This window comes from Sphaeramia orbicularis, chromosome 17, assembly GCF_902148855.1.
Source record: "Sphaeramia orbicularis chromosome 17, fSphaOr1.1, whole genome shotgun sequence".
NCBI classification, from domain to species: domain Eukaryota; kingdom Metazoa; phylum Chordata; class Actinopteri; order Kurtiformes; family Apogonidae; genus Sphaeramia; species Sphaeramia orbicularis.
The window spans coordinates 37,125,568-37,143,411 of NC_043973.1; the positions used below are offsets into that span (position 1 = coordinate 37,125,568).

Here is a 17,844-nt window from a genome sequence, read left to right on the forward strand (position 1 = left end):
ACCTATGGTCATGAGCTTTGGGTCATGACTGAAAGGACAAGATCCTGGATACAAGCGGTCGAAATGAGTTTCCTCCGCAGGGTGGCTGGGCACACCCTTAGGGATAGGGGGAGGAGCTCAGTCACCAGGGAGGAGCTTGGAGTAGAACCGCTGCTCCTCCACATCCAGAGGAACCAGCTGAGGTGGCTTGGGCATCTGTTTCGGATGCCTCCTGGACGCCTCCCTGGGGAGGTGTTCCAGGCATGTCCCACCGGGAGGAGACCTCGAGGAAGACCTAGGACACGTTGGAGAGACTAGGTCTGTGGGCTGGCCTGGGAACGCCTCGGGGTCCCCCCTGAAGAGCTGGAGGAGGAGTCTGAGGACAGGGAAGTCTGGGCATCCCTGCTTAGACTGTTGCCCCCATGACCTGGCCCCAGATAAAGCGGAAGACAATGGATGGATGGATGGATGGATGGACATTGCTATACTTGCTTTAGACATCTTTGTAAAAAAGTAGTCAAATGTGTAATTAGTGTTTATCATTTTTACCACTTGTAATCATTTTGTCATCTGTCCGTCTGTCTGTCTGTCCGCCCGTCCATTCAATGACATAATCATATTCTCTGAAGAATGTATTGAGATATCAGCACCAAATTTATACTGTGGATGCATCTTGGCATGGAGCAGAAGCCTATTGCCTACTTTTTAAGGTCAAATGCCTTTTGCAGTTATAATATCTGAGTACTTTCAAATAGAAATATGTATGCAATAAGTTTTACATGAAGACAATTTAATCTAAATTATAGTGCAGCAACTTTCAGCAGAATCTTACACTATATTTGGCTGAGGGGTTTTAAAAGTGTGCAGTGTGGAAATGGGAATGAGTGGAGCCTCCAACAGTCGTTCATGGGTGGAAGGGTTCAGGTAAGAGCTTTAACAGCTTGAACAGCAACAGCAAAAACATTAGTCATGGACAAACAGAAATGTAATGTCAGCTGGATTAAAACATGGGTAAGACTGGGTCACTGTAATAAGTATGAGGTCTGTTGTGCTGTTATTCATATGATTGTATGGTCTTAAATTTAACCAAAGATGCATTTAAAAATATCTTAAAAAGTCATAAATTTGGCTTCCTCAAACCTGCAGAAACCCTTTTACTACACAGGAAGTTTCAAGTTTAGTGACTGTCATTCCAACCGCTTATTAAAAGTATACACACAGAGGGATATCAGAATGTTCCTCCATTTTACAAAATTATTCTGTTCATACAATCTTTGCAAAAATGACCACAGAAAAAACATTGTGTTGATCTTTAAATGAACCTGTAGACAATATTGACAATATTACATTAATGTTTAAGTGTCTGACCAGGTTTTTAAATGTGTTCTTTATATTCCATAGATCTCTCCATAGCACTGGTAAATGTGTCCATTTCTTAAATGTGTCTGTGCACACTTCAATCTATTGCAGGAATATGTGATTTATACACTTATTTGACCCATATTTGATATGTCAGTTCATGTTCATTACACAAATCAACAATATGAATGCATGAATTGGGGTTTGATGTCATTGTTTTCTAATCTTTTTCTAATCTGTTTTACTGACCTAAAACACTATTTATGCGTGGATCAGTTGCCCAAATGCAGAAAGAAATGTTTGTTTTGCAAAATATTCATAATTATGTGTACAAGGATGTTTATATTGTTAAACTAAGGTTGCAAACAGGAGTGAACTGAATGAACTGCACAGGTTATGTAACTGGACTTACATAAGCCATAACACTATGTGCACTGTTACAATTTGTCAAAAAAATGACAAAAGAATAGTAGAATGGAAGAGTTTCACAGTTTATGAGTCTGCTGTTTATCAGATGCAATGTGCAATTAGTCACATTTTCCTACATAACATCCTGGCTTTATGTAACTAACAGTGAATAACTGCAAATATAGGCAGTTCTTCTCTTTTATGTTCTTTTTATTCTAAAGCTTTTCCTCCTCATGTCAAAGTTAATATAGTTAATAAAAAGAAGATTAAATTAAAACATTGAACAAATAATTAAGAATGACTTTTTAAAGACACCAAAACATAAAAATTGCAAGAAACAATGCAACATGAACAAAACTGAAATATAATGCAGATAAAATCAGTTTTGTTTTCATTTTCCTACAGTATTTGCACTAATGTGTTATATCACATTCTACTGCCAAAAACAAACTGGTTTAACTATTTTTTTTAAAACTGTAAGTAATATTAGTTGATGGATTATGTTTTGTGAATATTGAAAAGCTGATTCTCTGCTCCAAATAATTTTGACACTTAAAATGAAAAGTGGAATAAAATTAAATAAAACAGATGATGTCTAAATCAAACTAACAAATTAATCAATGAAACTGAAGAAACAAAAGGTGGGTGTGATTCATTAGTTTTTGACCTTTGTCTCTTCAAGTCAATATTTCGATTTTTCTCAGCATTACAGTGAATTCTTCAATGCTTTGAGGTCACACATAAGAGCGCTTCAGTTCTTTCAGACATCCTTCAGTTGCTTTCAGATATTTCCACTTCAGATATTTCCACTTCAGATATTTCCTAATAAGAGCCATCGACCACTATCGGTGCTAACATCTACCAATAATGATAGTTTGTACAACCTATCTCTAACTTAAGTAATCTAAAACCAGTCAATTCCTCAAAACAATAAGAAAAATACTATTGCACTCAGTGGAAATCATGACACAACAGCGCTGTTATATTTGATAATAGTCATATATGTTCTGCTGATAGGAAGCGAGAGGATAGACTGTTGTGTGGAGAAGAGGTGGGATTAAATAAATTATACTTCTTCCCACTCCTTTTCGAATGTGCAAATGAAATAATGTATATGTATCGGCTAAAATTTACTTTGAGGTCTTATTTCTGTCTTTGTGCATAAGAAATCAATTTAAGTGAATCCCCAAAGGAACTTTGTGTTGGTAAATGCAAATTCTACAAATGTACAGGATTTCAGTTCTGTTCAACATGTTGATGCTCATATGAACTATGTTTTCAGCTCAAAAATGTCCAGTTTCATGACAATTAATGCTATATTTTCATGTCACAAATGGCCAAGTTATATTTGAATTTACCTGAAAAACAAATATTCTATTCTTTTAGATTCACCAATTTTTCTTCCCAGATTCTCTCCTACATATCACATGTTTTATTTGTACAGGTTGAATCTGGAGTATGGTGCTGATCCATCCTGCTTATGTTACACCAATACATACATGAAGAATGGCACACAGCACTGTTTAAATCAACAGTTTTCTAATAATAAGCATTTTTATAAAGAAATAACAATTCTATATTGTTCTTTCCTCTTTAGTCTGATGATAAACTATCCAATAAATAATTGTGATCCTAGTTTTTGCACAGGGATCATTAGTGTAAACGCTGACATGGCTGCAGAGCATCAGTATGATGGGATCCACAACAACCATGTCACATCCGTCCACTGACACATTTAGTGTTTTTGTGTCAGCTGGTATTGTTTTAGATCCACAATACTAACATTTATGAAGAAGAGGAGAATTAGCAATAGTAAGTCTATAAGTTTATTCCTAATAAAAGTACTGGTACTGACCAGAGCATCATGGGTAATGTCACGTCCGTCCACCAGCAAAAGTTTTCACATACACGTGCTATTCCAAATCCAATATTTGTGAAAATAGAGCTTCTACTGTCAAATAATATCAGTAGTCTGTGCACAAATGGATTAGCGTTATTTCAACACAGTTCTATGCATTTATGACAACTTTTTTTTTTTTTTTTTTTTTTTTTTACAAAAATGGCCACTCATTTGACCCCCAAGTAAATTTTAGCTGGTAAAAGCTTTGTTTAGTTTAGTTTTGTTTCTTTTCTTTTTTTTTTGTTGTTTTTTTTATGACTTCTTACCACCTGTTTTATTTCTAAGGATTAAGTAAGATTACTTTGTCTTGTTGCATATTCGAAATAAACTAACTAACTAACTAACTAACTAACTAACTAACTAACTAACGTATAATACAGCATCTTAACTAGAACGAGCAACTGACAAGCAACAAAAGAACGTGATGAAAACATTTGAAAAGTTGCAGCTGTAATGGCTAAATTACTTATATCCATATATATTTGCATGTATTTCATATATCATATAGGCTTCTAACTCTATTCCAGATATCTTCACATGCATGCACATGTCACTGTGTATTATGGAGTAGTTTTTTGACCTCTTCTGTGTTGTGTCCAGAGTAGAAGGCCAAACAGACACCTGAGTAGGATAAAGATGATTTTTCACAGGGATCTTATCTCTAAGTTCCTGGCACTAACCAAAACACTTTCGGCACACCATAATTTTCTCATCTTTATCTTATGGGAGACAGAAGACTACATTGTTACTTGTGTTTTTGGGCTCAGACAGCTTCAGCCTTTGCCTGATGTCGTATCTCTTTCTTGGAGCTCCAATAAAGTGAATACTTTTGACACTGAACGCTTGAACTGACCCTTCTTTATTGAAGACGAATTAGTAGAGTATTATTTTTCCATAACAATTGGTGTCAGAAGTGGGATAGCTGAAGATCCGCCGTGTGACACTCGAAGGCGTCGGACAGGTTAGCCACCAAGAATCCACAATCTACAGGTTCTCCTCTACCTACTTAAAACCTTAAGAGACGGGAGGGTGTGATGCCTGGAGTGAAACTGGTCGACTTCACATCTATAGAGGGAATGCAGATATGCAGATATGTCACTTCCCCCCTAGGCCACGCCCCTCTAAGTCAGACTGAGTGGCAAAAACAGACCGGCTCAACATGGCGGAGCATAGCAGTAACTACAGCAAAACCGGGAAAAATGTGGAATATAACATGAAATTAAAGACAACTGGGCTGGACATGGATCCATACAAGCTACCAAACAACAAGTGGGCTACGAACACTGATATGTGGCCGGAAATCACGTATCCTGACATTTATATGAACCTGATTTCAATGCCGGGAAAATCCACAATGCAAAGGCTGAAAGCTTCCAAAAGGCAAAGAGTTGTTGACATCCTCGTCATGGTTAATTGGAGGATTCCAGCTGGTTGTCATGTCGGCTCCCAGACAGTGTCTGGATCTTTGTCTGTCTTTTCTGTTGTCTGTCATTTCCTGTTTTATTTTGTTAAGTTTCCCTCATGTGTCATGTCTGGTGTCTTTACTTCCCTTCCTTGATTGTTTCACCTGCTCCTGATTACCTGACTCCGCCCTGATGTGTTCCACCTGTGTCTAATTGTCTTCCCGCCCTCTTGTGTATTTAAACCCTGTGTCTTCCCCTGTTTCTTCCCCTGTTTCTTTGCTACACTCGTTGTGCTTACTCACCAGCGTTTTTGGATCCTGTCTGTCTGCCCGTTGCGACCCGTTTTGTCTACTGACCACCGATTCTGCCTGTTCCTGTTCTGCCTGCTCGTCTGTTGTGACCTGGTTCGTTCATCCGACTTCTGATTCTGCCTTCTCCCTTTGATACCTCAGCCTCCAACGATTACCTGTGTGTTTTGACCCTTGCCTGGATTTTGACCGTGAGTAAGCCTGTCCTTCATGTCCCGTTGCTTTCTGTTCTGCTGTCCCGTGTATGACCTGGCCTGTTTTTTTGACTTCCCTCTGTTTTGCCCTGTCCGGGTTGCTGTCGGGATTACTCCGGCTCGGCCGTGCTGATCGCCCGCTGACCCCGCTCACAGCCCGGACATCGAGTCCAGATACCCATGCCTTCACAGACATGTTAACTATTCTGTGTTGTGTTTTTCCCCCTGTGATTGTGTTTAATAAACACACTCAACTTTTCATCTGTATGCTGGTCTTGCATTTGGGTTCAGGCTTTGTACTCAGTCCGTCACACTGGTGAGTGCTTTAATTCAACAAACTATTGTTTTGGAGGTTTTCTGTCAGTGCAGATGTATTTTCTTGGCAGTGATTTCCAAGGTAAAGGCCCAGCAGTAGTGCTCACAGTTCACTACTGATTCACTGGAGTTGAACCCTTAGTATTGACCCAAGTGAGTGGATGATCTACTGGTACTGTGGAGATTTAAGTAGAGTTAACACCAAATACTGGATACAACACAGATACAACAGCTTTGTGCTAGAGTAGAGTGCTAGACTTATTTGGAAAACTAGGTTAGCCTCAGTTTAAGCTAGTTTACAAATCATGTAGAGCACAAGGTTCAGAATCACACAACTGAATACAAAAACGTTTCGGTTCTGAAATATAGAACTAAATGACAGATGCTAACATTAAGCGCTTTACTAAGAAGGAACGTTAGCCAAAACCATATGGAATTTAAGGTATGATTTTACACAAGAATACAGCATAAATTAACGTTACCTGACACGAAATGGCAACCACAAATCCAGGTTTGGTTGTCTGGATTCCAGTTATTTCTACGAATTGCAGCGATCCATCTGCTTCTTCTGTCTTTGGCTTTAGGTCGCTGCTAAAACGATAGCTCCCAGTGCTTTTTAAACCTATTTGTGCGATCAATGGCACAACAGCTCTGCCCCATTTTTTTAGATTGTTCTAAAGTTTTTGCAGTATTCAAGCCAAAGCCGCTACTCATCTCCCTCTTTCTGCCACTCAGTGGACGGAACTGCGGTGACTTCTGCTAGCGGTGACGTCACGTGCATACCCTCTATAAAGTGAATACTTTTGACACTGAACGCTTGAACTGACCCTTCTTTATTGAAGATGAATTAGTCGAGTATTATTTTTCCATAACAATTGGTGTCAGAGGTGGGATAGCTGAAGATCCGCCGTGTGACACTCGAAGGCGTCGGACAGGTTAGCCACCAAGAATCCACAATCTATGGGTTCTCCTCTACCTACTTAAAACCTTAAGAGACGAGAGGGTCTGACGCCTGGAGTGAAACTGGGCGACTTCACGTCTGTTCAACAAACTCAAAACTCTGCTTCCTCGTCTGAAGGGTGAGGCGTATTTTTACATGTCTATCTACTGAAGCTGACTGTATGTAGGAGCCTGAGATAGAGAAGTCTGGAATTAAAGTCAGACTTTATGTGGTTAGGTCCTCGGGTTTTTTTTTTTTTATCCACTTGTACCTTAGAAACAAAAATGTCTTCAATTCATTTTAGGAAATTAAACTGAGTCATTTCCCACTAGGAGGATTATGGATTGATCACTGAAGCCTTGAAACAGCCCTTGAACAGCACTCTAAGCAAAAAACGTATCTTTGAGTCTTGTTAATAAGTGGCTACGCTGCTGAAGTGGCTCTTTTTGCCATTGTTTTATTGTAGAAGGAGCTCTACTTAGACTGATCATCCTCACCTTTGATTGTACATTTATGGAAAGATACCAATTTTCGGGTGTTTTTATTGATCAACACCAGAAACACACCTCCACCCTACACTTCACTGTTCTATTTGAAGATGTAAAAAAAAAAAAGAAGGAAAAAAAAAAGTTTGTATGTTGTTGCTTCTTAGTATGTGTTAATTGAGGTTTGGGTAAAGGTTGACAAAAATGCCACAACCTCAACCAAACAAACTCATGAAAGGAAAGTTGTATAAATTGGAAAAATCAAAGCGTCTGCCTGATCAGAGCTGTGTGTGGGTGTGAAGTTATGCAGAATTAAACAATCTGTGTGAAGTTGTGAAAAAAGGTTTTTAACAAAGTGTTACTGCTATTATGTAGTGAATAAACAAACCATCCACCTGCACAAACTAGCAGAAAAACAAAAGAGAAAAGCTGTGAGTAAAAAAAGAATACATTTAAGCGGAGCACATCTGTTCAATGAGATGATGGAGCAGTAAAAGCTTTTGAGAGAGCATTTAGAAGCCAAATGGCTGAAAGTACATTTGGGGAGAGATATTTATACAATACGTTATACATTAGTGCATGTCAGTAACAAGTTCCACGTGAATGTGTTTGGGTTTGGGTGTGGGTTTGTGTTGTGTTTTATACTTTCATAGGGCTTCACATTGCCTTTGGCTTATTTATATAATGGAGACTTAACATTAACCTAACATTAACTATAACAACAACACACTAATCTCCATGTAACTCTCCCATGTAATGGTTTACACTTTAGGATACAGTTTTGTGCTACAATGTGAGTGTGTAATCAGGTTTTTGTCCCATAACAAGGGAAAATACATGTGTGCAGATTAGACATGCATGAGGAAGCAGTTAAATATGAAGTCTACATGTTAAATATGAAGTCTATACGTTGGTATAATGAAAAATGCAATTTACATACAAATTGCCACTTAAATAAACCTGCGCAGTACCCCTCTTGTATATGCACTACCCTAGCATATGTCAGCCATCCATCCATCCATCCGTCTGTCCATCTGTCCATCCGTCCGTCCGTCCGTCCGTGCTAGGAGGTGGGAAGTTTCTGACATTCAACTTGGTAAAATGCATTGGAACCCCTGTCAAACCTGGAGGTCCCAGTTGCGTCCACTGGGGCCAGATCGACGTACCCCGACCTCACTGCGAACTACAATGTGACGTCAACACAAAAATGGCGGCGCAGAGTGTGCAAGTTCGCAATGAAAAAATAAAAAAAACGTCACAATGTATAATTAGCTCATCCTTCATTTCGCCTCTTTCATCTCGTTTGTGTATATATGAACACTGTCGACAGTCAGAATGCCTCTTTAGTAACAGAGCAAATAGGAGCTTAGATCTGCGGTCCTCCATATTTGTTGTTTATATTAAACATGGATCGTCTGGAATGCTTTGAGGTGGGATGTAATTAACTCCAAGTGACATATTCTACCTCCCAGCACTTTGGAACGCAGCATTAGTCTTCATGAAGGTCATGGGAAGTTGGACCATTCTCTCTCATATTCACACCTGCCTGTACTGTAGATTAACCCGTTAACCGTTTAGTGCATGTCTTTGGATGGTGGCAGGAAAACTACTACACCACCGTACCACCCACCCTAATATACACTTTCCATTTAAATGCATCGCAAATAATGTTTGGCTTTTATGATTATAGAACTATGGTGAATCACATTTGGGTCAAACTTTTTTCAATGAATCAGAAATTAAAGATACAAGTAGGGATGCATGATTTGGTGTGTAAGACCATGTCCACACGAATCTGCATCTTTTCCTATCAGACCTTTTTCTTTGTCATTTTCACAAAAGTGCTCCGTAAACATGGGGTCATTTCAGGAAATATCTGCGTCCACACGAAACCACCGGAAACGACTGACGTTGTAATGCTCTCGCAAAAAATGGAGAAGATGTGGAGCATGCACATAAAGCTTGCTTGGTTGTATGGGGTGTGATCCAATATTACCTCCTGGTTGCCCCTCTCTGCGGTAGATCCAAGAGCATGTAGTGAATATTGTTAGCTACGCTTGTTTGTTGTTCATTGTAATGAAAGAGTTGCAGAAGATTTGGATTCAATAACTGGTGTAGCACAAGCACTACTCTGTAGCCCACCGTTGTTGTTGTGAAATGGCGTATTACTTCTGGGGTGAAAGGTTAGAGAGGTGGGGCTATGACATCATCGTTTTAGAAAAGTTGTGGTTTGGTTGTACAGACGAAGACACAAAACCGGTGTTTTCAAATGTATCCACTCTGAGACCCGGTTTCAAAAAGTTGCGGTTTCAGTGACTGAAAACACCGGTTTTGTGTGGATGAAAGGCCTATCCCACACAAAACTTTTGTGGATACGACCAAAACTGTCTTCATATGGACAGGACCTTAGTCATAGTGTGTTTATTGTGGCTAGTAAATATCTGCTTGCTTATCAAGAGATATAAACATATTACCAAGCATTTATCAAATATGTATTTTTTCTCATTCTCCCATTTTTCAATATCAACTTTTATTTAGCTTTTTTTTTTTTTTTTCAATTAGCTGTCTTTACTGAAGGTCCTCATCTGGGTCTGGACTCCATTTTAGCTCTGTCATATGTCTTGAACAAACAGAACTTATTTCATTTCAAGACCAGACAAAAGACCACGTCTGCACAGTTAATAACTAAACTGCCTGTGAACTGTCTGGTTATTTATCATCATCAGTGAGGTTTACAAGAAAAAACCTTGGGAAACATTCTCATCTCCCCATGTGATCATCACATTCCTGCCTCCTTTAGAAATTCAATTACCTTGAAGGTGATTGTTATTTCAGTGGAATGGGAAAAAAAGTGGATTGGTTCAATCGTGCTGTCATCTGGGTGTTTGGTCTTAGTCTCAGTCTCAGACTTATTGAAGCTCTTTGTGATTATATAATTGCACAGGCTGATTCACTCTGCCACACAGTCAAATCTAATCTACAACATTACACCTATGTCTAATTTTACAATCTGAATCATAGGACAGAAACCATGTGAAGGGCACCCCACCAATACCTCTAATGCTGTGCTCTTTTATTAGTGAGCATTACGCACTTGTATCCATCAAGTATGTACCCAGATGGAAGTTTGCCTAGGCTTCACAGCCCTGTAATTCAATCCGACACAGAATGTTTCTCCTAGAAAGTGATTAAATATTCCCCATTAAAATTTTAAAGGTTTATTCTTGGTCATGTCTTAACCTTCAGCCAAGCTTTAAGAAATAACACTGAACAGGTAGTTTTTTCTTAACAAGTTTGCTTCCTCCTGCAGCTGTCTTATTCTGCCGTTTTTAAATGCTGTTCACGTTTCTCCTGTAATTTAACTAAACAGTTTTGGACATGTGTTTTAGAGGATGTTTTGGGATTTTCACTGTGAAAATGTTTTATGTGCCTCAAGACTTTACTTTCTTTTCCTTGTCAAGGAATAAAAATCAACCTGAGAAGACTGTCAATCCTCCCACACCTTCTGTGCATGATGGCAGCTCAAGAAAGTCTTTTCCTCCACTGATTTTGAGTTATGAACAATCAGCAAAGCCATTCAATAGAGAACAGAAGTGTCGCCCCTAACAATGTGCCCTATGGAACCAAACTTTAAAAAGAAATCAATCAATCAACAGCGGTCAACAGCAAGAGACAAATTCCCTTTTGAGCCTGAACTTTTTGGTCCATTTAAAAGATAGTTATACTTCTTCCCACCCCTTTTTGGGCATGTAAATGGAATTATTGTGCTTTTCTTCTTACTAAGATCATTATGATTCTTGATATTTGTATTATTATGTATGTTTTGCAAGTGCATATATGTTAAATTTCATTGCATGTTCAGAATGAATCACTAAAATCAAATCAAATAGTTTTACAAGCCAAGAAACTTGCAGTTTTTGGCAAAGATGGTAAAGAAACATGGGTTTTGTGTTAAACAGCTCAATGGAATGCTTCAAGTCACATAAGATAAGATACGATAAGACAAGATACGATAAGACAAGATAAGATACGATAAGACAAGTTAAGATACGAAAAGACAAGTTAAGATACGATAAGACAAGATAAGATAAGACAAGATAGGATAAGATACGATACGATAAGATAAGACAAGATAAGATAAGATAAGATATGATAAGATGAGATAAGATAAGACAAGATAAGACAAAACAAGAGAAGATAAGATAAGACAAGATAGGATAAGATAAGATAAGAAAAGGCAAGATAAGATAAGATAACATACGATAGGATAAGACAAGATAAGATAGGATAAGATAAGATGAGATGATCCTTTGTTAGTCCCACATCAGGGAAATTTGCATATTACTATTAATTTTTATGTTGCACAAATGTAATGTATAGTTTGCAGCTTACCATAATGTTACTAGTTTTATTTGTCACATGCACAGTTATACATAGTAAAATGAACAGTGAGGTGTATTTCTGTACATGCAGCCGATAGTAAAATAAAAAATTATTTCACATGTAAGACATAAGACAGCGAATGTAAATGTATATCTAAAAGATGTAAACTTAAAGGCGGCAGCTCAGTATATACAAACGTGCATATACTAAGGTGCATGAACAGTGTTTTTTTTTTTTTTTTTTTTTTTTTTTTTTTTTTTTGTTAGTTTTCCTTAAAATAGTCCTGTTAAATGTCAGGAAACCATACACATCACCAAACACCAGGGCGGATGTTACCTTGCACATTTTAACTTATCCTTCGAGAGCAAGGTGAATAAGTATTAAAAGAGGTGAAAATTACTGCTGTCTGGTCACATTGAAGCTGCAGAAACATCTTCAGAGAGACAGCATCTTTCTGGTGTATAGTCTGTATATTCTTACTTTCTCAGCTGGTAAAATTGTCTTTTAATATGACAAACAGCACATAATTCAAACAGGATCAAAAACTAACTTGTGTGTCTCAATTGACTGTAATATAATTAAAAAAAACAACAAAATGAAGTCCCATAGAACACAACCAGGACTTCATCTTTGTAAATATCTGAGAGCTACTACTCTATAGTTTCCCATCATTAATAAAATGACTCATACAGAAATGTATCATTCACTCTGATCGTCTCCATGACAACTGAGCTGAATTCGGACTTCCTTTGAGCGTGATGGTGTTATTTCATTACATTTATGAAATACCACCTCCTTCTTATTATGTATAAATTGAACTTCATTACCTGGTGTGTAATTACAGTCAAAGTACATAAAGTTGATTTCAGAAAGTAGAAAATGTGGATTGAATGCATATTTTAAAGCACTTTTTCCTCAATTAACCCTTTGATGCATGAATTATGAGAACCTTAGTCAAGTTTTTTTTTTTTTTTTTTTTTTTTTCCTGAATGTTTTTATTCCTCTTTAGACATGAAAAAAAAAATGTAATTGAATTTTTTTTTTTTTTTTAAAAATGAACCTATTTTTTATGGAGTTACAAAAACGTCAACTCAGCTGGACACCATGTTTTTAATTTCGGAAGCAAAGAAACGTGCATTTAAAGCGCAACATCAGAAAGTGATATACTGTGTGAAAACTATGACATAAAAACATTTTTAATGCAGCTAATCTGATGTTTTCTCATATTTTAACATACTCTAATACTAGTTATTACTCACTTCATGGAGATAATATGCAAAAAAAACCTTTTTGTTTAAGAAAATTGTTAAATACAGTCTAACAAAAACCAGCAATTGATTTACACTAAAACATGTTACTGTAGATCAGGTTTATCCAGAACAGCAAAGATACAGTAATGGTATGAATTGCAGTGAATGGGATGATGCATGAGCGTCCACTGTGTTGGCTGATGGAACTAAAACAACAAAATCCACGAATATACAAGAGAACAGCTGGAGAATAGCAGTCCACTGTAGTGACCACTATGCATGAAAGGGTTAAAAACTTCACGCATCTGCTTGGGCTGGTTCAGTGTTTGCAGCAGACCATGTACGATGACAATGACTTCTAATTCATTAATTTATTCACATTGTTACAGTAATTTTTGCCCGCTGTTAAACACAAAGTGCTTAGAGCAATAATAATCTCTGGTCTCCTGCAGAAGCGTCTTCTCTATCAGCATAAAACGGCAGCTGCTCTGAATTCCGACAACTTAGCTCGTCCCATTCTGTCTTGTGCGAATTATATAAGTGAACACGAATGGTATGTTGTTGACTTAACGTCTCTGTGAGTGATTGACAACTAATCTCCCCACCGGCAATCCCTTTCAGTGGATGCGCTGAATGAGAAGCTATAGGCAATCTAAACCACAGATGAGATGCAGCTTCACATTTTAAAAAGCTGGAGAGAGGAAAAAAAAAAAAAAAAAAAAGCAAAAATAGAAATGAAATTTCCTGTCTTATGCCATTACAGTGTGACTACTGAAGCAGGCAAATTGGATTTCCAATGAGCGTCAACATCGGTGCATTTTCTAAAACCAAGCTAAATCCGTTAAATGAAAGTCTTTTTTTTTGTTATTTTCTCATCAGACTACCAACTCTGGGCTTCATTGAAGATTTCTCGCAATGTTCTGCAGTGTGAGCAGTGAAGGTAAAGTGCCCTGGGTCAGGTGAAATTGAACAGCCATCATCACTTCAGTCTACTTCCATCTGCTGAAGCCCAATCCGCCATTGATCACATCATCTGGCCTTCCATTTAATGTTCTTACAGCAGCTGATTGCATTCTGAAACCCCTCAGTTAGTTGAAATAGATAGACTCCGGCGACCAAGTACACGGTTTCTAAAAATCAGGTGAAAAAAGCACAAGTATCTCCAGATAATTTAAATGTGAGAGCATATTTAGCACATCTACGGGACTTATGATCCCTCTGGCGGTAATAATGAAGTCTCCATATGGTAGGCCATTAATTTCAAGGTCAGGTTTTAAGGTTAGGCTAGAAGAAAAACACAGTTCGCTCATTATCACGCTGCGGAGAGGTGCTAGAGGCAATAAAAACTAAATGACAAGTTGTAAACAGCTCTTCCTGGAATCAAGCGTGTGGGAAACTAATTTGCTGGCTTTCAGACATTTGGAGTATGTTCCTGTGTAAAGCGCTGTTGACGGAAAGGTGCAAATTATAAATCGTTTCCGCAGACTATCACATGTTTTCATTTTTTTCCGAAGGTTCAAGTTAACATCATTACGGGGTCAGGGTAATGCTTGGGGTAATGCATGTACCAGTTATTAGGGCTGTAAGAAAATATAGGTTCTGCAATATATCGTAATATTTCATTTCATAATACTGAATCGACATTTAAAAGTACTGTATCGATATTTTTTAGGTATTTATTCAAATGCAGACATTGTGGAGGTTCATTTTTGGGTTTTTGTTTTTGTTTTTTATTTCTATTTTACTTATTATTATTTAACACTCTTTTATTAAATAATGTTCCTTCCTTTGTTGGGATTTGAACTAAAATACTGTTCTGATGTTAGTTGTGAACTAATAGAATATGAACATTTGAACAGGATCTTAAACTGTAATGTCTGTTAAACAGAATTTCAGTTTGAACACAGGAACATTTTGGAATATAACATTAGATCCTGTTATGATCAAATACAAATGTGTTTAGTATTTGTGCAGATTTCTGCTGTAATTCAATTCTTCGAGGAAATAATCATTTTAAAAAAAGAAGCAAACAAAAAATTGCCTTTTTAACAGTATCATGATATATCGTGACATATCCTATCGTGATCCTAGTATTGGCAAGAATCTGGTGATACGATACAAATCCCAATACTAGGATCACGATAGGATATACCACGATAAAAAATGTGTTTAGTATTTGTGCATATTTCTGCTGTAATTCAATTCTTCAAGGAAATAATCATTTAAAAAAAACAAGCAAACAAAAAATTGCCTTTTTAACAGTATCATGATACAGGGGTTGGACAAAATAATGGAAACACCTTCACCTCAAGATGATAATGCCCCAATCCATACAGCTAGAATTGTTAAAGAATGGCATGAGGAACATTCTAATGAAGTTGAGCATCTCGTATGGCCGGCACAGTCCCCAGACCTCAACATTATTGAGCATTTATGGTCAGTTTTAGAGATTCAAGTAAGACGTCGATTTCCACCGCCATCGTCTCTAAAAGAGTTGGAGGGTATTCTAACTGAAGAATGGCTTAAAATTCCTTTGGAAACAATTCACAAGTTGTATGAATCAATACCTCGGAGAATTGAGGCTGTAATTGCGGCAAAAGGCGGACCTACACCATATTAAATTATATTTTGTTGATGTTTTAAAGTGTTTCCATTATTTTGTCCAACCCCTGTATATCATGATATATCCTATCGTGATCCTAGTATTGGGATTTATATCGTATCGCCAGATTCTTGCCAATATACAGCCCTACTAGCTATTAGCTGTAAGTAACAGTAGTAGGGTTTGCAAAGATAGCGGTGCATGTTTTGTGGGTCTGTGGGTGGCAAGGTTCTAATAGTTTTGAATTTTTCATTATAGTTTACTTTTATTTGGTTTTGACTTTTTTCCCCTCTAATTCAGTTAGTTTTAATTAGTTTTTAGAGCAGGTTTGCTAGTTTTTATTAGTTTTTGTCATTTTCTAACAAGTTTGCTTAGTTTTAGTTTAGTAGTAGTTTTGTTGTATCTTTTATCTTCCTTGCCATCGTATTCAAATAAATCCCAAACAGGACTCTGCTGCTTTAGTTTCCATATTTGGGGACCAGAAGACGACTCTAAACCACAAGTGGCGAGAAGTGACGGACCCTTAAATATCGTATGGTGCCAGCAGCTAAAATTGCTCGAGGGAAATAAATCGATTTTATATCAATCCAACTTTGACAAAGATGAAAACGAAGGGAATTTTATCCATAATTTTTATACGTTTTAGTTAATTTTGTAAACACACAATACAATTTCAGTTAGTTATTGGTTTTTTTTTAGGGATGTCCGATATTGGCTTTTTTGCCAAAAACTGATATGCCGATATTGTCCAACACTTAATTTCCGATTCTGATATCTACCAATACTGCTGCTGATATATATGTGGGATATTAAACTAATTTTAAGTAACATCACATATCTCCTGTCATGGAATTAACACGTCATGCCTAATTTTATTGTGATGCCCCATTGGATGCATTCTCAAATGCAACAAGGCTTTCAAAATGTAAATACTGTCTGTGCAAAGAATACATACTTCAACTTAAGTTGTGGAAAAAATGCCATATTTATTTATTTTCTCTCCCTCCCTCCATGAGTCTATTACAGTGTGGCAACTCTACTGTACAATTTTGAAAACTGCACATTTCTTTCAGCTACAAACAATGCTTCATTTATGCGTCGGTAAATGCCGGTGAAATCAAGGCATTATTTTATCGGTTTTAATGATAGGCAAAAAAACTGATAACGATATTCACCGATATTAAATTTTTATGCCAATATCGGGCCGATAATATCGGAGGATCGATATTATCGGACATCCCTACTTTTTTCTTTTAATTATAGTTTTTATTTATTTCAGTGAACGAAAATGTTTTTACAATTCTAGTTTTCATCATTTCATTAGTTTTCATTAATAACCTTGGTGGGTGGTAAGTGTGAAAAGGGGTTGGGGAGGTGGGGCAGGGGGGTTACATGTATTTTGACCAACTGACCTGCTCGGAAAGCTGCTTGCCTCTGAGGAAGAAGCCCAGCAAGCAGCCAATGACCACGGCCAACACAGACAGGATAAGCAGTCCGTTCTGTTTGCAGACATTCTTCACCCGCCCCCACACTTCATCCAGAGCCACCGCCATCCTCCACCACCACCTCCTCCACCTGCTTGTCCTGGTCCTGACTGCGCAACTTCGTTACCCCCCTCAGAGAAAACCACCAAGAGTGCCCCCACTCTCTGCCACTTATTCGGCCATATAGAGCCAGGAGGACAGAGCAGTGACTCGGATGCAGAATTAGGGACTACGATGGAGAGGAGTCACAGAAAGACAAGGAAATAGAGAGTAGAGAAAACAGGTGAAGAAAAGGGGGAGGGAATGGGATTTGTTAACAGGAGGGAGTAAAAAGTAGAATCAAAGAGGTAGTCGTCCAAAAATAAAGCACTTCAGGAGTTTCTACGTCCCTCGTCCGAGCTGCTTCCTGGGTATTCCACATCCACATGAGGCTCAGAACATCACACAGACTCTGTCAATCTCTGTCAGCCTGTCTCTTTTTACGTCAGTCACCTCCCTCTCTTTCCCCCTGACAACCCCCCCCACCCCTCCTTTTCCAACATATTCCTCCCGATGGCCAACAGGGGGCTCTACGACAGCTGGCGGTATTGTCATCAGGGTTAATACTACGATCCTATTAGGCCGCGCTGCACGACTCAGATCTAAGGCTGGATTAGAGAGCTCTCTGAACAATTGGACAGAGGATTGTCCGAGACCAATGAAAAAAAGGAAGAAAAAAAAAAATTGCACAAGTGACATGAGGTAAATAAGGCCACAAAACAAAAACAAGACCTAAAGTTCCCGTTTGACCTGTTTTTATGTAAGTACGGCGTGTACACATAATTGAACATAATG

General features: G+C 37.8%; 1 protein-coding gene across 1 annotated transcript in view; it reads right to left on the minus strand.

The window, feature by feature from the left end:
• The window catches only part of slc1a7a (solute carrier family 1 member 7a), a 114,503-nt gene extending 97,035 nt beyond the window's left edge, over nt 1-17,468 (minus strand). Inside the window, exon 1 of the mRNA XM_030160907.1 lies at nt 16,939-17,468. Within this exon, the coding sequence (XP_030016767.1) occupies nt 16,939-17,079 (141 nt within the window). The 5' untranslated portion in view covers nt 17,080-17,468. The remainder of the gene's footprint in view (nt 1-16,938) is intronic.
• Nucleotides 17,469-17,844: the final 376 nt, after the last annotated feature.